The 20864-nt window shown below is 50.0% G+C and overlaps 4 protein-coding genes across 4 annotated transcripts; 2 read left to right on the top strand and 2 right to left on the bottom strand.

Annotated features, from left to right (window-relative positions):
- Positions 1-371: 371 nt before the first annotated feature.
- Positions 372-7091, top strand: HO133_009314 (uncharacterized protein; the record flags this gene model as incomplete). The annotated part of the gene is made up of 4 exons (XM_037300175.1): positions 372-533; positions 596-6040; positions 6087-7025; positions 7074-7091. The coding sequence occupies 4 exons, from the start codon at positions 372-374 to the stop codon at positions 7089-7091; spliced, it is 6564 nt and encodes a 2187-aa protein (XP_037155001.1).
- A 2867-nt stretch (positions 7092-9958) lies between these two features.
- Positions 9959-13903, top strand: HO133_009313 (uncharacterized protein; the record flags this gene model as incomplete). Its single annotated transcript, XM_037300174.1, has 1 exon — positions 9959-13903. The coding sequence occupies one exon, from the start codon at positions 9959-9961 to the stop codon at positions 13901-13903; it is 3945 nt and encodes a 1314-aa protein (XP_037155000.1).
- A 2612-nt stretch (positions 13904-16515) lies between these two features.
- HO133_009312 (uncharacterized protein) lies at positions 16516-17258 on the bottom strand (the record flags this gene model as incomplete). Its single annotated transcript, XM_037300173.1, has 4 exons — positions 16516-16684; positions 16760-16916; positions 16994-17101; positions 17225-17258. 4 exons carry the CDS (start codon positions 17256-17258, stop codon positions 16516-16518), a joined length of 468 nt encoding a protein of 155 aa, XP_037154999.1.
- Positions 17259-17950: 692 nt separating this feature from the next.
- On the bottom strand, positions 17951-20431 carry HO133_009311 (uncharacterized protein; the record flags this gene model as incomplete). The annotated part of the gene is made up of 3 exons (XM_037300172.1): positions 17951-19877; positions 19939-20171; positions 20231-20431. The coding sequence occupies 3 exons, from the start codon at positions 20429-20431 to the stop codon at positions 17951-17953; spliced, it is 2361 nt and encodes a 786-aa protein (XP_037154998.1).
- Between the last annotated feature and the right edge of the window lie 433 nt (positions 20432-20864).

The following is a 20864-nucleotide window of genomic DNA, read 5'->3' as shown; positions in this document are numbered from 1 at the left end:
TACTTTCCGTATTCAAAAATATCAATACGGTAATCATACCTTAGAGGATTCGAGTTTCTCCAAGCCCCACCAGACTACTAGGTATTGACGTGGGGGATGGTCACATTCAGTAGAAGAACGGGCAATGAATCATGTGTTGACTGCCAGATTCTCTTAAAATTTACACACGTCTGTGGCAAAAGAAATCTACTGTTTGACGACGACAGGTGTCTCCCCCAACATGAGTTATCAGTACAGGCCTCCACCGAAAAAGAACTTAGGATGGTCTCTACCCTCGATCACTCCTCACCAGGTGCGACTCCGCGTCCAGCATCGAAAGGTCGTTGCGATGATAAGCCGATAACCGTCTTTTGTGGTTTGCACCAGTGACAATGACTTTCTTCCTTCCGTCCTATTTCCAGAAGCGGATCTTACGATATGCTCTTTCACGACTAGAGCTGCTGGACACCGATGCTTTAGATCTCGAGAAGTTGGATATAGTATGGGGTAAGAGGAGCACAGTTGAGCTGAGGGATGTGGCCGTGCATACGAAGGTGGGCATACCATGCAGGTCATTCTACTTCCCGTCGTGCAACGGCTGAGCAACTGCTTTCAGAAACTTGCCGATTTACTACAACTGCCAAGGAATTTGGCCATCTTTTCTGCTCAGATTCAGTATCTTCGGCTTACGATCCCTGCGGACCTCTACATAAGTGGAATATCAGTTGAAGTGCAAGGAGTGCAGGTGCGCGTGAACGCAAACCTCGAAGATCAATGCGGAGGGGGAAGACCCAAATCGACACCACCCAAAAGAAATCGGTCGGGAAAACCGTCAAAGGGCGTCAAAGCGGACAACCCAAGAAATACACAGTCTCACGTTCACGACCCCGGTGGCGGTTTTCCCAGCCCTGTACTGCAAACAGGTGGTGACAGCCGTGCAGGAGTCTCAGAGTACTTGCCAACTACCGTTGACCTAGCTAAGTCATTCTTACATGACGAATCAAAGGAAGAAAAGGCCGAACTGCAAGATGCTGTTGCAAAGTCCCAATACCTGGATCAGTCTCTAGTGACTAGCGATGATGGTGACGAAACGTCCGATCTTGGTGTTGCCAACACACTTCCCCTTCCAGGGTTTTTGGCAGACTTTCTGAAAGGTGTTGGGGACCGTGTCCAGTTGAAAGTCAAGGATGTGGAATTGGACCTGGACATTAAGCTAGATATTGCTTCGGAAAGCTCTGCCAACAGCGATACATCAGAAAGGTCGAATGTCTTGACCATTCGGTTTTACATAGAGGACATAATCGTCAACGCTATCACCCGCCTAGCAACACCAAGCGTAACGGATCAAGGGAGTGTCCAAGAAGCTTCTAACTCTGTCTTTCAAGAGACCCGTCGCGTGACATTGGCCAATTTTCACGCTATGCTCATCTCTGATGCCTCGTTGTTCGCCAACGTTGCTCGATCTACCGGACCGTCGTCTCCGGAGACTACCCACGCGAGCATTATAGCGAGATCTGGCAGCAAGCCTATAGACTCTCCTGCTTCAAGTACCATTGGCGAACCCAAAACGATAAGCAGTCCTCTCCCTGCGAGCCTAGACAGACAAGATTCTCAGGATTCCGAAGCACCAATGATATATGACTTCAGTCAAGAGCCTACGGATTCCGAGGGTTCTGATACGGATCATGAATCTACCGCTTCATTGGGTCTGTCCAATGCTGGCGATAGTCAGTATCATGATAGCGCGGTCACTGGCTCCTTCTACTCCGCCTCCGGAGACACCCCACAATCACCCGAGGAAGGAAAAGATCCTAAAGATCTTAGGTCGTTTCTACACGAGGGGGCAGCCAACTATGGATCTTCTGCCCCATTGTCGAGAATGTCTCACAACTCCGTTGATGCAGCGTCGCTTGAAGGCGGTCGGACACCTCCAGCAAAATTCGATGCATTTCCTCCAACATCACTCCCTGCTGGGAACTCACAAACGGAGCTTGGGTTCGACATGCGAAGTCAAGGTTCCATGCGCCCATCTGAACCACGAGCCAAGCCCCAGGATCCTGGCCGGCCAATGGGTATCAGTACAGAAGCTCTGCCTTCGAAGTCCTCAAGTCCCAGCAGTCATACAGTTTCTCCAATTTCTGAAGACCTTGCACAATCAAAAATCTTTAGTCACGAGGAGGCAGAAAGCATGTACATGAGTGCCATCAGTCATGTTTCTGCTCCGCAAACAGATAAGAGCACATCAATACCTGGTCAGTGGAACGCCTCGAGCTCGGACAGCGGCGACGAGGGTAGTGATTCGCTTGTTCCAGGTAATCTTTCAGTTCTGCAGGACAAACCGACCAGCATCTTACGCCAGCATGAAACACCGGCGAATGGAGATAGACTTGCAAGCCATCATGATGACCATGGTCCTCGGATCCCCCGGATTTCCAATCCAGAATCGACTGAACACATGTTTCCATCTTCGACATTGCCCACCAATGTAAGGCATGAGCCAGTGTCACCCCCTAGACTTCCCAGCCAGCGAGATGGTTCATCCCAAGGTTCTGAGGCCTCTTCGGCAAATCTCAAAAGCCCCTTCACCATCATGAAGCGCATACTATTTGTTGACTTCATTGCCCTGGAGATTCCCCAAGGTAATGCCAATACAGCAGACAGCCCAATTGGGATCAAGCATCAACCGTCTGCTGCTTTGAGCCAGACACTCTCTGGAAGCTCAAGGTTAACCTCGCAGACCACCCACGCCGCTGCTCACGGAATCTTATCCTCGGATTACAGCTCAGACTCCCAGCAGTCTGGCCGACGGCCATCTATAGATGTAGGTAATATTCAAGTCTTGGGTGATATGGGTCTCGCCAAATTGATGATTCTGGTTATTGAAAAAATTAATGCCATGCGTTCATCCTCTTCCTCCGAGAAGAGCAGAACAGCTGTCCCGCAACCAGCTCCAAGAGAGGTGAGCCAGGTAAGATTGAAGGTGAAGCGGATGTGCTGGAAGTTTCTCGACGTCGTCAAAGGAGTGCCTGTGAGAGGTATACGTTCCCAGAACCCCGTGGAACAAAACGATCTGCGTGGAGACTCAGAAGTTTTATTGAGAGCGGAGATGAAAGAATTCTGTGCTATGTACCGCAAAAGTGAAGCATCGTCTGTATTGGAACTATCGACAAGAAAATTTTCATTTGGATACGTCTCGGAAGACATCCTCTCCTTTGATTCCGGCTTGAAGATGAGAGAATCTACCCGAGACATACTTGCACCTATCGACAATGACATGAAGTTAACGGTAACGAAGACAATTAGCGCCACGAAGGTTGAGTTGACAACACTTCCGTTGCATATCGCTCTAGACTCACGCCGACTCGACGAGACTTTTACCTGGTTCGGCGGATTCAGCAGTATGCTTGGTCTCGGAAGCTCGATGATGTCCACTATGACTGTGGTAGACATGGCGGCTAAAACTTCCCATCACAGCAGGCCAGTTCGCGGTGTACACTTCGAAGGCCAAACGCAGAACAGTCCAAGACTATCTCCTCCAATTCAGACGCAGAACAAAGTCACGGCAAGGATTGGGGGCATTGTCCTTGATCTTCGGGGTACACGCTCTTCTTTACGTCTTGAGAGCACGGCCATGAAGCTTGTCAGCCGAACGGAAGGTCTCGGCTTACAAGTCGACCGACTGAACATCAGTGACCCGTATCTGCGGCATGCCTCTTCTGAGCCATCTACAGCGGTGAAGCTTTCGAATCTTAGAATAGAGTACTTGTCAACACCCAAAGAGAAGGATTTAGATCGGCTACTTGCCCTCTTGTCTCCTTCCAAAGACGAGTATGAAAGGGATGATGATATACTGCTGGATACTCTCTTGCGTCAACGACGACAAGGAGGCGTAGTCCGCGCTACAGTCGAAAGCCTTGAAGGCATCCTGTCGGATCTAGACGATCTACAACGTATTGCAGCGTTATCGGAAGACCTCAAAAAGCTCTCGACTGTGACAAAATATCTGCCTGAGGATGATCGTCCAGGTATCCTAACGCTGATGTTGGTTCGCGACCTCAGACTCAAGATCCAAGTCAACGACAGCTTTGGTGCAGCTATTTTGGCTTCGAAGGACTTGGAGGCAGCATATGTCGCATTCCCCAGCTTGGTCGCTCTTGGAATTACTACATTGAACCTTCATCGAAACGGTACAGAAGAGTTGATCGGACACGCTCTGCCCATGCAGATCGTTGGCGAGACGTATTCACCCATGGTCATGGCTCGCTTTGTCGGCAACGAAATGGAACCTACAGCAAAAATAAAGCTTTACAATGTACGCTTTGAGTATCATGTCCCCACTCTTATGGCAGTTATGGGAATGAAGGATGCCACATCCGTCCAATCAATTGTTGCTGATATGGTGAGCTCTGTGGCTACTCTTACTGCCCGAGCTGCCGACAGAGGATCTACACCAAAGCCTTCGGCTCAAGAACCCGCGAGCAGTGATCGTTCGCAAGGTTCGAAAGAATTGAGACTTGATGTTGCTGTGCGAGACTCGACCCTGGGGCTCAATCCACGCAAATCGCCGGCCAAAGGCCTTGTTGTTTTCACTGATACTCACTTCGTAGGTGCCATGCCCAGAGGAGAAGAAGCCGACGCAGTGCTTGATATCAGAAAGGCTTCACTCATGGTGATCGGCGACCGTGAAAATGCCCCTTCTACAGCTCAAAGCTCTATCGACCGACGAGGTCAGGTTGAAATTCTGTCCGACCTAGGTTATGTATCTGTCAGCTTGATCTCTGCAGCAAAAGCTACGATTAAAATTGTCAAGCTCGAGAATGATTCCAGCAGGGCAATCGATGTAGAGATCCGGGACGATCTTTTTGTCCTAGAGTCATGCGCGGACTCCACCCAGACATTGCAGAATATCATAACTGGACTGATACCGCCAACGCCGCCCTGCACAGAATTGAAGTACAGGACAGAGGTCATACCCGTCGAAGACATGCTCGCTTCGCTCTCGGGCAATGCTTTCCCAGCAACTCAGATCAGTCCTAATACCGATAAGGAATTATCACTGGAACTTGACGAAGGCGATATAGTAGACGACGACGTCCCGCAGAACCTCGAATTCGTAAGCAGTATCTATAATCCTAACCTCGAATCAGTATACGAAGGCATCGCAGACAGCATGCTTGAAGATGATATAGAATCTCTACCAAACCCTTCGATCGTCCAAGGAATGGGAAACAAGAATACCATGGAAAATTACGAAGAGCAGACACAGATTGCTCCTGATAACTCCTCTCTTGATTTCGTCGACGATCACTTTGGAACGAGCTCAGTGGTGGGAGGCACTGCTCATCAGCGGAGTATCCAGCAAAACACCTACGGATTGAGCAACGAGTTCAGAGTGCGTGGCAGTCCTTTGAGAGTTCGTGTGCGGGACGTACACTTTATATGGAATCTCTATGATGGCTACGACTGGCAGAGTACCAGAGACACCATCAGCCAAGCCATCGAAGACGTTCAAAACAAAGCCACAGAACGTTTGGCTCGCAATGATAGACGCAAACCTGCGGACCCCGACGAAGAGGAGGAATCCGTGATTGGTGACTTTCTTTTCAATTCGATCTACATTGGTATTCCCGCGAATCGTGACCCAAGAGAGCTGGCTCATCAGGTCAATCGCAATCTTGACGATCTTGTTAGTGAGACAGAAAGCTATGCGACTTCCACACCTTCAGGCTCGCCGAGCCGAAAAGGTCAAGCACCACGTTCGAGAGGCAGCAGGAAACTGCGGTTGAAACGTAGTAAGTATCACAAGATGACCTTCGAGCTGAAGGGCGTCTCTGCAGATGTGATAGTCTTGTCGCCAGACTCAGGCGATACTCAAAGCTCTCTAGACATCAGAGTACAGGACCTCGAGATATTCGATCATGTGCCAACTTCCACATGGAAGAAGTTTGCTACCTACATGCATGAGGTTGGAGAACGCGAAAGTGGAACAGACATGATCCACCTTGAGATATTGAACGTCAAGCCTGTGCCCAGTCTTGCAGCGTCGGAGATCATTCTAAAGGTGAGAAAGGAGGTTTTACAAAATACGAAAGCTAATTCGTGCTCAGGCCACTATACTTCCGCTACGACTTCATGTCGACCAGGATGCACTTGATTTCATCACCCGTTTCTTCGAGTTCAAGGACAACTCTGCGCCGATGCAAACCTCGCAGTCTGAAGCGCCGTTCCTTCAGCGCGTGGAAGTGAACTCCATACGAGTCAAGTTCGACTTTAAGCCAAAAAGGGTCGATTACGCAGGTATTCGTTCAGGACATACGAACGAGTTCATGAATTTTTTCATACTTGAACAAGCAGACATGATTCTCCGACACGTCATCATCTATGGCGTCTCTGGTTTTGACAAGCTCGGCAAAACCCTCAATGACATTTGGATGCCAGATGTCAAAGGGAACCAGCTGCCCGGTGTTCTTGCGGGACTTGCACCTATTCGCTCGCTCGTGAATGTTGGAGGCGGTTTTCGCAACCTAGTCGCTATCCCTATCCGAGAGTATCGAAAGGATGGTAGGGTGGTTAGAAGTTTGCAGAAAGGCGCGGTTGCTTTCGCGAAGACAACGACGAGTGAACTAGTCAAACTGGGAGCTAAGCTTGCGATCGGTACTCAAACCGTGCTTCAGGGTGCCGAGGATCTTTTAACTCAGCCGGTGAAGAGATCAGATGTGAGTGTTGGTTGGGAAGACGCCGAGTTCGAGGAAGACGAAAAGCCGCAGATCAGTGCGTACGCCGATCAGCCAGTAGGCGTGGTCCAAGGCCTTCGGGGTGGCTATGCCAGCCTCGAGCGCGATCTACTCACCGCCAAAGATGCCATCATAGCAATGCCTGGGGAGATTTTGGAGAGTGGCACGGCAGGCGGCGCCGCGAGGGCAGTTTTGAGAGGCGCTCCTACAATAATTTTGAGGCCTGCAATGGGCGTCAGCAATGCGGTGGGGCAGACATTACTGGGGGCGACAAATAGTTTGGACCCTGGAAACAGAAGGCGGATTGAGGATGTACGTCCATCTCCTCCCTTTGGCTTGCAAATACTGATTCACGGATAGAAATACAAGAGGCATTGAGATTCTCTGAGCTCATGGCAAGCCAGCATGCAAGAGGCGTCAGCGGCGCACCTTTTGCGGGCTTTGGCATCGCGGACTGCTGGTTGCATAGCGATGTCTTTTTATGTTTGTAACTCTTTACACGTAGTCATGATTGGACGAGTTCAATGAGAGATCTTGTGGAGCATGAGCCATAATTTGTGTAGAACGAAATATAAAATTTGGTCTAAAAATAATGAAAGTTACCTTAGGTCTTTGTATAAGATACGACTTAGTGTGGCAGTCTTGAGAGCGGAGATCGTCCGTAAAGCTAAATTTTCTCTCTCCTCTCTGAAGCCTCAAATCTCGTGTCATCTTGAACCCATATAAGACCCCAAGGGATGGCTCCATAACCATAAGCCTATACAATAGATGGAAGACTGTGCAATCACACCTTTTGACCAAAGAGTATGATATCGTTTACCCCATGCCGGCGGTTCAATACTGATGCCTGCTGCATGTGATCCTGGATCAAGTCAGCTCAAATGGCCCCGCAAGAATTTTGCATAGGATTATTCAAGATCTGGAGAACTATTGATATGATTAGAAGACTTCATTTGTAAATCCGAAACAGTGATGCCTGAAACACATTGAGCCAAGCCCATCACAGCCATCCCATCCTCTAAGACAACGTGTACCTCAAGCTATTGAATCGGAATGCCTAAAGCTACGAAACTTCGAGGCAGCCTCCTTTCATCAGATTTGCAGACATAAAAACCACCAGCGTTTGAGGTAAAGGGAACAGAGTACCACACGTCTACCCCACTGCGTCTACTCCACTGGGGGAAGTGTGCTAGGCTGCACGCCCACATAGCTCGTTCAGCTTTAGCCTTCTCCAACACTGCTGTTGCTAGCACCGAAGGGGACAAAGATATCAACATATCCTGGGGAAAGATATACAAGCCGAACGTCAATCAACAGAAACTTTAGGCCTCTCTTACACACACGGGTCTGACAAAGCTCCTACACCGCTTTGAAGTATCGCTGAATGCCAGCTTTGTCTCTTTCCGCAGGGTTTTGCACAGTGGACAATCGTCTGAGATGAGATGAGATGATGTGGACATTGTTGTCCACGGCCCAATTCCTTATATGGTCTTTTAGTTCGAGGTGCTATGCACCACAGCCTGGCGACAGCATAAGTTTCTCAGACCGCTCCAAGAACAAGGGTCTCTTCCGGTCTTGCAAAACCTCTTTCCCCGTCAGAGTCTAGTGTTACCTTTGATGTAAAGCAGGCCCGGCTAGGCGGTTTGGGAGGGCTTGAAGAGAGATCGAAAAATGGAGTATTGCCCTTATTGCTTTCACAAATGTTCTCTTCCCCTCGTAATTCCTTCTTCCTTCGCTTGTTCTTCTCAACCACTTCTGCTTTGCTTTCTTGGTCTTTAGTGCTTTCTCCAAGTGATCTTTTGATAATGTTGCTTGTCAATTTTCTTGCATGATCTCTGACTCTGTAAATCTTGGATGATATCTTGTTTCTCTGATCGAGAACCCATCTTCGTTAATGTCAATGCTGAAGTAGACAACACGACTGGCCCTGATTCCGTTCCCAATCGTCTTTAGGAAAAATAGCCGTTACATCTGAGGAAACCATGGCTGAATGATTGATACAGTGACCAACGGAGAACTTGACTGGTGAGTGCTCCTGCCTCCGCCATTGGAGAGCTATGTGATCAACCTGCGTTTGCTAGGTCAGGAACAAAGACATTATCGCAAAGTCATGACGGGGAGATGAACAGTGACAGGGAAGATGAAGTGATACACAAGTACACGGATAGGTCTTCGACAAACATGATGATGCCATGACCGCTTGCCTGGTTATCCAGACGATCGTCCGACGAACACGCGAAAAGTGAGGTCTCTTAAGGCTCCGAAAAACTCGAAGAAAGGAACACAGCTTGGCGTTGTTGACTGTTTATGTTGGACGGAACACTGGCTGCGGGAACACTAAAGACTCCTGCTTGTAGGCAGGGTTATGAGAAGTAGTGGTAGCTGAAGATCGACTTCATAGTTGTTGTCAGGGCTGCAGGAAGGGAAGAGATGGCAAGTCGAAATGGATGAATCAAAATTAGGCCAAGTTGTTGATCAACTATCAACACTTCGCCTAGATCGGTCATCCTCGACACCCCTTTTCCACTTCTCGACTCCCCCAATTCACCAGGTTCATCGCTACCAGCTTGCCATCGCTTGATTATTGCAAGGCCAAGACGACCTTCGAACGGCCTGTTGTTGCAGTTACTAGAAGAGGCTGCAGCCAAGGGCTTCAGATTCTCATCATCCAAAACAATCCAACGACCAGCCTCCTCCATCATCAATACCACCAATACCCTTCCTCACACTCCTGACTTCGGAAACCTGACAGTAACATTAAATCTACCCTGCCAAAGTCTACCTTGCCTAAACGATATTGATTCCGAATTGCTGCACAGGAGCTCTTACTTGGGCGCAGAATTCAGCGAGTTCCTGTATCAGCCTCCTTTACTGTAACGGAATTTCAAAGTCAGGATACCAACTATATTGGGCCTTGCTGATCACAGCTGTGGACGTATTAAACTGGGTCTTTCCAAGACCGTAAGTTCACATCCTTTCCTGTTGGAGTCCTTGTGTCTGAATTTGCTTTGCAGCTTACCCTCATTGTTAACACACGTCGCGTCCAGGGTTTCGCGTTTTTGAGTCATAGCTTGTCAACTTACCTTACAAGTGGAATCCTTGCGGTTGGTACCCTTAAGTTAATTTTGTCGGTCTAGGAAGGTGTCTCTTCAATCGGGTCCTGTTTGACTAAATCTTCAGCTCCTAAACTATTTGAGGATCGGCCACTGAGGCAAACAATTTCCGGCGAAGAGTTAAGCGTCAGGATGCTACCCCCGTTCAACCAGTTCTTCCGAAGGAATGGCGGAGATTCTCCAGCTGAGCCAGCTGGTAGTGAAGACCTTGAGTGTGGCCATGGATCATTGGTCCCGCAAACAACGACGGCAAGTGGATATCAATCGTCCCCAAGCAGGGTGTATCTGCCTGAAACACAGAGTATCCGTGCATCAACGGTACTTCAAACACGAACACCAAGCCGCGAGTACTTTTCTTACGTACACCACAACGGTCAACATGGCTCGGCAGCGCAAGTGCCACTTACGCCGAGTGGACCTTCGAGAGTTGTAGGATACCTTCCACGAACAATATGCAGCGGTTCCTCACCTCTTGTCGGCCCGACGGGGCTTATCATGCTGTCTCAGCCTTCCGAAGACGCCAGCAATAGAGACTTCATGACCAATACTGGACCTCAATGTCGTTCGACCTCGAACTCCAACACAGCCTCGCATAGGTCTCCTTCTCCAAGATCTCCATTTGATCCTGGCAAACATGGCCAGGCTTTGCGGAGATTGGAAACTCACGGATCTCTAAAAACCATCCCATCTGGTCAACAGGGAGGTGATGCTATCAACCGCACGTCCATCTCATGGTCCGAAATCGGCCGGGAAATTTTCGAAGAACACCACGATGCCAGACTCCAAGGCTCACTTCCTCAGCAGCCAGAAAGTCGGAAATCAGCAGACCCATATGAAACAGTCGATCAGCACTCGGGGGCCGACCTTTCACCACCACCAATCCAATATCTTTCCAACTTCGTTTACCAACCAGGAGTGCTTCGCCAAGGAGACTATTCCAAAGTTGTCAACTTGCCCGATCCGCCGAAAATTGAAGCTGGGCAGAGTTTCACAGAGGCTTCACCATCCTTCGTCTTTCCATTGCCAAATGTGGAAGCAGATAATTCAAATCAAGTGACCCAACAAGCACTGCAATGGAGCCAGGCTTCGCCTAAACCACGTCAAGCAATATCTTCGAAATCACTGGTGGGGGAACCCGATGCCTCGCCAGATCTTCCGTCCAAGAATCTGAGCTCTAAAGAAATGCCTGAGAACAACACAATCGGAAGCATTGTGCGAGACTTTGGTACTCAAGGCAGTAAACAGTTTGAAGACGTGTTTGCTTATGAAGCGAAAGGGGAAGAAGAACAGCAAAGACGCATTGGAAACCTAATTCCAAAGCACCCTCATTCTGCCCACACCTTCGCTCAGAGTCCAACTTTCGAGGAGATCGATGAATATCTCTGGAGTCCTGCCCCAAGTGACGATGGCCAGGAAGCTCCATCGGCACCGCACACGCCAGTCCCACGCCATGCGCCATCGGATGCCTTACGTGCCTCTCCTATTTCTGGACTTTCACCGGATTCGTACGGCGGCTTCTCACGGTCGTTAAAGTCTTATGGCATCGAGCACATTCGTTCCCGGACCGGCTCGTCGGGTAGTCAACGCACCATAGACAGCCCATTGCCACATATCGATGTTCTCATTCCAGCCGGAAACATTGATCTTCATTCTCATTCAGACTTCTTAGGCTCATCCCAACATGCGTCAACCATGGGAAGTAGAGATTTTTCGAGCATACTGTTACGCTACTCGGGCGTAATCACGGATGGTGCCTCCTCGCGGCCCATGTCTGAGAACGAACTCAAAGGAGAGGTACTACATTCGCTGGGAGATCGAACGAAGACTGGATTGAGTATGCTGAGGTCGAGGGACTCAAGTAGCCAAGCGGATCGTCATACCAATTCTGAACAGATCCGTGGAGACCATAAGCCAAATGCTCTACTCGAGGCCTTTCCGCTTGATCGAGTCCTCAGTCCGTCTGCAGATGCTGGACCTGGAAGCAGTCAGACCTCGTCATCACCGAGCGCAGACCGCTATGGTGGTGATCCGTCCGGCCACAAAGCGCGTTTAGGGAATGATGGTCTTCCGGCTTCTAGGACACGGTGCCCCACTCCGCCACTGCTTTTCGGAAAACACGCTATTGGTGAGCCCAAGAATACTAGTACAACGTCAAGGCCAGCTCTTGGAGGTAATACGAGTCGCTTCGATCAAAACCCGGAACCCATTAGACTGAAGGAGACCGGCCGCTTGCCCACGGCCTTGTGCAGCTTAGGTGAACAAGACTGGGAGACTGTTTCTGCTGAAACAGAAGCTGGTACGCACGCTTTTAATGGCATCGCCTTCGACACTGAGACCGGTAGCAGTCTGGCGGATAATTCTGACTCTGGTAATTTGTCCCCGTCAAAGGAGCCACATTATCCTTTCTACGGTGTCAGAACTCAACCAGTGATGCAGCATCCGGCGCATCCACGACACAATCATTCCTTTGTGCTCCTCAAGAATAGCCAGACAGGGGAATTGGTTCAAGTGCCCGAATATGAGTATGCTTCCGGAGGGCGTTTGCCAAACAACAACACTAGTGCTCAATTAGTGTCAAGCGTACGTGCAGACAGTACATATCAGCACCCATCTCCTTTACGGGTCGAGCATAATCATCCTTTTTCTTCCTCACTATCTATCATTCGCTTGAATAAACCATCAGCGATAAACATTCAAGATAGTTGTGTGATGATGCAGCAGAATCATCTGAGTTCAAAGCCGTCCAGTTGTGGGCTGTCAGAGGGTGTTCAGGAAGTAAAGGAAAAGCAGACTCAAGTTCCGTTGTACAATACAACTCAAGACGCGTCCCGTGATCGTGATCCTGCGGTGGATCAGAATCAACTTATTATAGACTCTAGAGAGCAGTCACATCATTTGTCTCCCTGGTTGAGTACAGTTAGCGAAGTCGCCTCAAGCGAACTCTCACTACCTAGGAACGGAGGTACTTTCACAGAGATGATAGTCTGGGATGGAAAAGCACATGTGCATGGCACTCCAGAGCGGGGAGGCAATCGAGAAGTGGGGAGCAGTCTGGCAGATGCAAGCAGCCCGGGCGCCAACTTCTCAAGTAGCCCAGCGCCGCTCGCCAGCTCACCTATTTATTTTCCAGACACACCATCATCATTAGGTCAGGGTCTTCACGAGCAGGCTGTCCGACACAATTTGGACGATGGCAGCCTAAATCTACTAGGCGACTTCCACAAATCACTTGCAAGATCATTCAACCGCGAAGACCCAGCAACCTCGACAGTTAATATAGAGGATCGTTCTAGATCGCATTCAGTATCTGGGCCACGACTGGACCACCGCGAATCATCACCACGTCGACGTAGGTCTTCCAGTGAGAGTCATTCTAAGCTCATGGATACGCCTTCTGCCCAAAAAGCTTCGGCGCTGAACTTGTCATCCTCGGATGGCTATGCTCAGCAGACCACTAGCTCTGTACTTCTCCTCAGAAACCCTTTCTCGCGTTCAGACGACAATGATTCTCGGTATAGCCACCACCAGCACAATTTCATGGAGCGAAAAGGTCGCCAACCAAAAGCGGATGACGCCTCAATCAACGATCCCACTACACCCTCATCAACTGAATCTCGACCTTTCGTCAGAGACGGGGTTGTGCATACTGATGCCGCTCCTCCAGTCCTCCGTCATCCTGTCTATGGTCGCGACCGTCCTTGGGATCGCATAAGACCAGGCCTCCCCCGTCCAAGACCGCACCCGGACCCACTGGGACGTCCACTCTTTCAGCGACCAGTTGCTCGAGCTGAATCACCTCACCTTCACCGTATCCCACATCCGCCTACCCCAGAGCTCCTTGAGCGCCACGTACTACTTTCTCGCATTTACCTCATACCATCCATGGTGATCCCCCCCATTGCCCTTGTTTACGGACATGGCTACATGGACGGCATCACGAGATTCCACACAGCGGGTGAAATCAACGGTTTTCGCAACACAGAGAAAACCATAGCTCTTTGCTGGGGCTACGGCTCGAGCGCTATTTGCATCCTAGCTATTATCATTGCCATGATCATCATTTCCGCCTCCGGTTAGCCAAATGCTTTACAAAGCCACAGCATTCAGCAAAGTCGCATCTCGAGATCCTCTTCAACAGTCTCTACCGACAGACCTACACACCGTACCGATGCCTTTGAAACAATCTTGAGCCATCAAGATTTGCCACAGTCTTTACCACAATCTTCTAACGGCCACATTTCCATTGTACAGTCCTTGCAATCAGTCTCCATCGGTGATTCCACGCATCCTAAATCCGTCGATATCTTCCATCTTGAGTCACCACGTCAAACCACAGTCTCTACGGCAACCTCCTCACGGCCGAATCAATGGTACTCCCAGCAGCATTATATCACATCGATGGGATCATTATCTTCGGCGACTTCAGTTCATGGGTCGACGCCAAACTGAATAGCCCGGCGGAGGGGATCTCACGTCAAACACGTCTCGGCCGCAACGTCGTAACGGCCGAATTCATGATATCCCCAGCCAGCAGCAATTGAATACATTTATTACTTCGTTTCTTCGGCAGCTTCTGCCAGTGGGTTGAAAACCATATCTTGACAGGACTTTTTTCACTGTGGATGGGGACCACTTCATGTCACATACCGAAGGCATTGCAGAGCCAGCTTCAGTCTATGGGGGGTCTGGACGTCTGTGAGAGGGACACTTTTCCATCCCACCAAAAGGCAGCGCGAAAGTTTACACGGGAAGCTGTGAGAGGGTGGAACGTGTCAAATGAGTAGCATACATTGGCGTCTGCAATGCCACTCAGTATGAAGAATTTTCTATACGACTTCTTTCTTGAAAAAGGTGTCGAAGCTTTTAATAATGTTTGGAAATATTCCGACCTAGCTAGCTTTCAGACACCAAAAATACCAAAAACAGTTGTAAGACAAAGTTGGCGGTTCTCATGCTTTGATTCGCTACTGATTGTGACAATGATTCTTGGTGAAGCTTTTCACAATCTGGCTGGCGAGTACTAGTACCCCTTACTTACCGCTTCTCCTCAGTCTTGTGGCAAGCCTCTGTATCGGGGTTTCAGGCTATGGAGTAGTAGAGCGATCTTATTAGAAGAAGTCTACCAAAGTGCTCCTATGGGTATGGGAGGGATGCCGCAAAAGACAATCTCTTTGGCCCTTCTCTGCACAAAACATTTTATGCCAGCCTTGGCGTCCATATTGGGCCGCGTCACAAATTCGCCACCGGCTGCCAAGGTTCTAGAAAGCATAATAATCAATTGTTAGGAAAATGTATTGATTTACAACTACTCCGCACAGAATCTCGGAGCTGTCGCGCAAAGGCATCCATACCTACATTGATATCATTACACGCACAGGGTTCTTCGCCATGGCATTCTGCATCACCTTTGGCACGCATCGTACGCTCCTCCCCCCCCTCTCTCTCTCGCGCGCTCTCTCTCGCTCCATCTTTCCAGCAAGCACTCAATTGGCTCCAGCAAAAGGCTAACGGTTGGGAACAGAGTTCACGTCTCAGCTAGAAGGATACGAGGGCGTCACGGCGCAGTGTCACAACTGTGGGATTCCTGTACTCATGATGGACGGGGGAGGAGAGAGAAGGGGGGAGAGACAGAGAGCGGAGGCTGATTGGGGAAAAAACACTTAGGTGGAAACTGGTCCGCTCATTGCATTTCGACATGGTCGTGGATCACGATTTGTTTCATCGTACGTGCATCCGAACCCACCCTGCCCCATCTATCCTCCGTTCGATGTGCGAGAACGATTACCGGGCAACGAAGACAAAAGCAAAAGCTGACGCACGACCAGCCCGTCATCCCGCTCTCATTCCACAAACGCAAAGAGGTCGCGTGTCCCATCTGTAATTTCATGCAGGACTTGGGGTGAGAGTCTTTCTCTTCCTTTTCGCCTTCCCCTATCTCCCTCCCTCCCCCCCCCATCTGCCCCAGCCGTATGTGTGACAGAAATGGCGGATCGGTAGCTTACCGAACTTCGTTTTCTGTGCTACAGTAATCGACCAGACGTACAATCGCAACATCCTGGCGCTGGCAACATGATGCAAGGATCAGGGGGCCCGCCGCCGCAAGGGTACCAGCCGCCGCAGCAGGGCTATCAGCCGCCGCAGGGAGGACCGCCGCCGCAGGAGCAGGGAGGGATGCCGTATAAATGATACGGGACGGCGAGGGAGGGAGCAAGCGGATGGTGGTGCTGCAAGTATGGCTGGGAAGAACAAGCAGAGTGCGTGAGGGCGTGAGGAGTTGGAGGACCAGCGGTTCAGGGGCTTAATTCTATCCTTTCGTAAGGGGTGTCGAGTGGTGTTGTTTCATTCGTTACGCCCGCATTGACGATATCGAGCAGTGACTTTTGAAGAGCGAACTGAAATCATTGTCTCCCCTGATAAAGTCTCGGGAATGCTACTGAGATTTGAACAAGTCGAACTACTGATTGCGAAACGCAAATGCAGAACGTGGCAACAGGCTTTCTGGAGTACTTATAAGACCATGGGCCATATACACCGCGGAGGCAGACTCCATCCTATCTACCAGCTGTCACTGGATGCTGCAGAACATCCATCATCCTCAAACGCCCTTTTGGCTAGACTTTCGGTCCGTGTCGAAACCACAGCATTCAGCTTCGGGTCAAGAAGGCGAGGGACTCTTTCTTCAATCCCTACTAGTGTGTCTCCCTCGCAATCCCACCCGTCGTCCCAGGCTGAACCGGAGCTTTCTTCTCCAAACTGCCTCCTCCACCCGCCGCTTCCGGCTCCGCGGCATGTTTCTTCAACGCTTCCATCGTGATACCGTTCTGGAGTGCGGACTCGTCGGTGGCGTGGAGGAAGACCCTAGAGTAAAGAAATCCTCAATCCATGCTCAAGCGGACCGATACCAAGGGGAAAGGGATTGACAAGAGAACCCACTTCGGCACGACGGGATCATCCTTCCCCTTGGCAGCTTCCATCGCCTCCTTCCACCTCGCCGTACACAAGCACCACTTGCAGCCCGGTTCGAGCCCGATCGATCTCAGATTGTTGCCGCGCGAGGCGCTGAAGTCGAGGAATTCTTTGGTGAGGACGCCTGTACAGCAGAAAAAAAAGCATTAGCCGTAACGCTGGCCGGCTGAGGAATCGGATGGCAGAGATGGGGACACGGACCGGCAACGGCGTGGTTTCCGCCATCTTCGGGTCCCACCCGACAGTAGCCGTCACGGTAGAAGCCCGTCATGGGTTTCTGGGAGAAGAGGGCGAGCGGCTTTTTGAGGACTGTTCGGGGCGGAGGGTAGGTGGTTAGCGTTTGTTCAACAGGATGCTGGGAGCGAAATGACGTTTCCCGTAGGATTGCGTCTGTAGCATTGGGCCATCTCATCGAGGGCAGGCAGTGCTCACCATTGAGATTGTGGTTGCTTTGTTTGGTGGCCATGTTGAAGGCTGCGATGAGAGCGAGTATGAGAAGTGGTAGTAAGAAGATGACGGAGGTGGTCAGAGAGTCACGCTGTAATGGCATTGACTAGAAATTCGGGTAGGATGAGTGTACTGAAGTCATTCGCAACTCGAGCAAAAATGGAGTCGATGATGACGTGCACTCAACCGGACTTACACCGCTGGTGCCGGACTTAGCATCCTGGCGGCGATCAGGAACAGAGGGACTTGAATCTGAGATGCTAATTGCTGGATACACATACGACTTTGGTGGGCTTCAGTAGGCTTTTTACATATTGCACAGGAGCATTGCCACTGCCATTTGGAAGTCTCATTGCTGCATGCTAGATGTCAAGGAAGAGAATGGCATTGCTGCAAAAGAAGCTTTCGCAACCACCTTTCTAGCCCCAACGGATGCTTGTTCGATCCTTTCTCGAGTATCAGCATCCAAATCTTGCTTCATCACCACACAAGTTGCCTCAAATGCTATGGCTCGTGATTCATGACATCGGGCACCAATCATCTCTTTGAAGAGCGCCTCTTAGAAGTCAAAGAAATTGCAGCCTCTTCCTAGATCTGTGGATGTTCAAACCCCCAGTGCTTTGCTGGATAAATCATAAGCTGGGAATCCGTGGAAAATCCAGCAACGAAACCCCATGGGCCACATTCGAACCTTTCTGCCTTCTTGTATCGCTAAATGCCGACCAATCCCATCGTGATCTCGTCTTTAAGTTCAAGCAAACGTTGGTGCATCCGTTTGACATTGTCGATCTTCTCCTGTGGAACATCTGTGGACTCCGAAACCTCACGATACAGAACCTCATATTTGGCATAGTAGGTCTTGAAATCTTGTGCTCTCTTCAATGCATGGCTGGTAGCGAGCGGTGAGTTGCTGCTTTCGGAAGTAGAGGGAGACGCGGCGGACGCTTTATGGCGCTTTGCACCGTTCACTTGTCCATTGGTTTGACCATTACTGTGAACATGGATGTTGGCGTCCAGATCGTCAGCCTTGCGCTTCAGAGAATGCTCTGATGTGTTGTGTGCATGCCCATTGACTGGGGGGGGGACACCGTTAGGCTTGATGGTTGTCTTTTGGGCCTGTGATACAAGAGAAGTCGAAGAAGCTGAAGAGGCACCATTCTCGAGATCGGAAGCATTCGTCGGCGGTGAGGATCCGAGAGGGGATGGTTTATGAGGCGAACTGGTGGTCCGCTGGCGGGATATCGTTTTCTTCATCGCAGTTGAGCCTTGACTAGAATCTGAGACTCGATGTTTTCTTGCCGGGCTCGACGAAGCAGACGGCAAAGGTTTCTTTTCATGGGCTTTCGCAGGTGGCGTAGAAGTTGTCTTTCCACTCTTGGTTTCTGATTTTTCGCTCTTGACATCTTTGCTCTTGGCGATTTTGCTGTGTTCGTGATTGGCGGCAGCAGGCTTCGGCTTCGAGGTCGCGTCTGAGCGAGATGGTGTGATGGGCTTTGACTTACTTCCCTTGCCAGCTGTAGTAGACTCAATGTTTCGAGACGATGAAGCTGGCTTTGGAACCTTAGGGCTGATACTAACCGTTTTTTGGGTTGATGCAATAGACGGAGGAGACGCAGCGGCCTTGAATGGTAGAGTTTGGTCAACATGCTTTGGTGTCGTAGATTGGGCCTGGAGCGTTGCTGCGTCTTCCAATCCATCCTCCTCGTCAGAGTCATTGACAAATTCACTCGATTTCGGAACATTGGCTTTCTTGGCCCCTTTCTTCACCGCTGGATGATCCTCTTTGACCTTCGGGGCTGGGGTGACTTTCTTTGGTCCGCTCGTTAGAAGGCGCTTGGATCGAGCTTCTTTCTCGCTGACCTTCTTCTTCTTAATTTGGTCCTGCGACTGCGAGCGAGCCATGGGTTCAGCGTCGCTGGGCGCAAGTCTGTCTTTTTGATCGCTCTCGTGACCAGTCAAATGATCACTTGCATTAGAATCATGTGGAGGGTTTTGCACATGGATCCTTGGAGTGTTGCTCTGCTTGATTGGGCCTTTGTGCAAGTCCAAGTTCGAGAGAATCTTGCCTTTACCGCGCTCATTCTTTGGGAGCAACATATCCCAAACCTTTTCCTTGGTAGAGATCCTCATCCTATCGAACGCTGAGATGGCGCAATTGATTGCGAGTTGACGATCATCCTGGTTTGGGTAATCGAAATTCCATACGTCCAACTCTTTGAAGGCCTTATCATTCAAGGTCCACTTGTCTGGAATCGGGCGAAATTCTTTGCCGACCTTGTTCAAGACCTCGAGTAGCTCATCTTGTTTGCAGCCCAGGTGTCCAACAAGTAATGTGATTGATGCGGGTCGTGCGGCTAGGAAGTGAATAAGAGGTGTTCGTAACGCCTTGATTTTCGCGGCCCTCTCATTGGGAAGCGATGGCACTGAGGTTGGTGGTGTCTTTTGAGTGAGGGGTGTGCGAGCAGCGCCGAGAGAAGGACTGACAGGCATCGAGCGAGTGGTATGGTTGAGATGTGCGGGGTTATGCTGTTTCTTAAGGAAAGAGAGCGGGTTGGTCTTGACAGACTGATGTTTGAGAGCAGCTGCCGTCTGTTTGGTAGGAGGTGGGAGTTTGGAGTTATCAGGCACGTATTTGATTCTGAGTAGTCGTCCTTGTCAGTAGGAAGTGAATGTACCAGGAGAGACATGGGAGCACTGACTGCTTCGACTGCTTGTCTTTCTGGTGGGAGGCCAGTTGACTTTGTAACTTCATGAGAGCTTCATCAGCACCTGCAATATCTTCTTGAGCTTTCTGCATGGCGAGTTGGTGACTTAATCGTCCAGTCAATGCAAGTTTATTCTCGTCTTCTGTAGAGGACTCGTAGATTTGTGTAGAGGAAGAATTACACGGCGATGCGTCAAGAGGCTGGGATTTATTGCCATAGTGAAGAGTCTGTTGAAACATGTTAGCGTGCGTGACAGTTGTCAATAACTATTGAGCAAACCGCTTACTATTGTCTTTCCGAACTGAACATTCACGCCCTTCCCACCATGGCGGGCGCTCCTCAACATATCCCCAAGAACATTGGGTGGTAACTCGAGCTGCATGACTTGGGCAAGTCCGGTGTTGTGCTTGGAGGCAGCATCTTTGGGTCTCGACTGGGTAAAGTCGATGAGGGCAAGACCGCTGTTGGGAACAAGTAGCTGCGCCATGGCGTGTTTCCTCACGCCTCCTCAGATACGACGGCGTGTTCCAACAGCTCAGGGTTTGGAGTGCCAGTTAAGGCATAATGTAGAGGTCACGCTGGTCCATTTGCTCCATGCGTAAGAGCGGGAAGGACAAAGTGGAAGCAGCAGGGATACGAGGCGGGAGACGAGAAGTAGTAGCAAACGGATTGCAATGGATAGGTGTGTATTACTGCAAAGGTTGTAGATGGCGATGGGAAGAAAGGAAATGGAAGGAAAAGAAATGGAGAATGGAATGGAGAGAAAGAGTGTTGAGGTGGTAGTGAATGGAAATTGAAGTGGAAAGGAATGAGGACAATGTGGAAGAATTGGGCTTTCCTCAGGTCCCAAGCGTATTAGGGCAAGATGATGGATGGAGACATGGAGATGGAGATTTATGGATTGAGTTGAATCAGAGGCT

This window comes from Letharia lupina (assembly GCF_014066315.1).
Source record: "Letharia lupina isolate WasteWater1 chromosome Unknown contig_6, whole genome shotgun sequence".
Taxonomy (NCBI): Eukaryota; Fungi; Ascomycota; class Lecanoromycetes; order Lecanorales; family Parmeliaceae; genus Letharia; species Letharia lupina.
The sequence above is the reverse complement of the archived record's forward strand: the minus strand, read 5'-3'. Positions and strand labels throughout refer to the sequence as shown.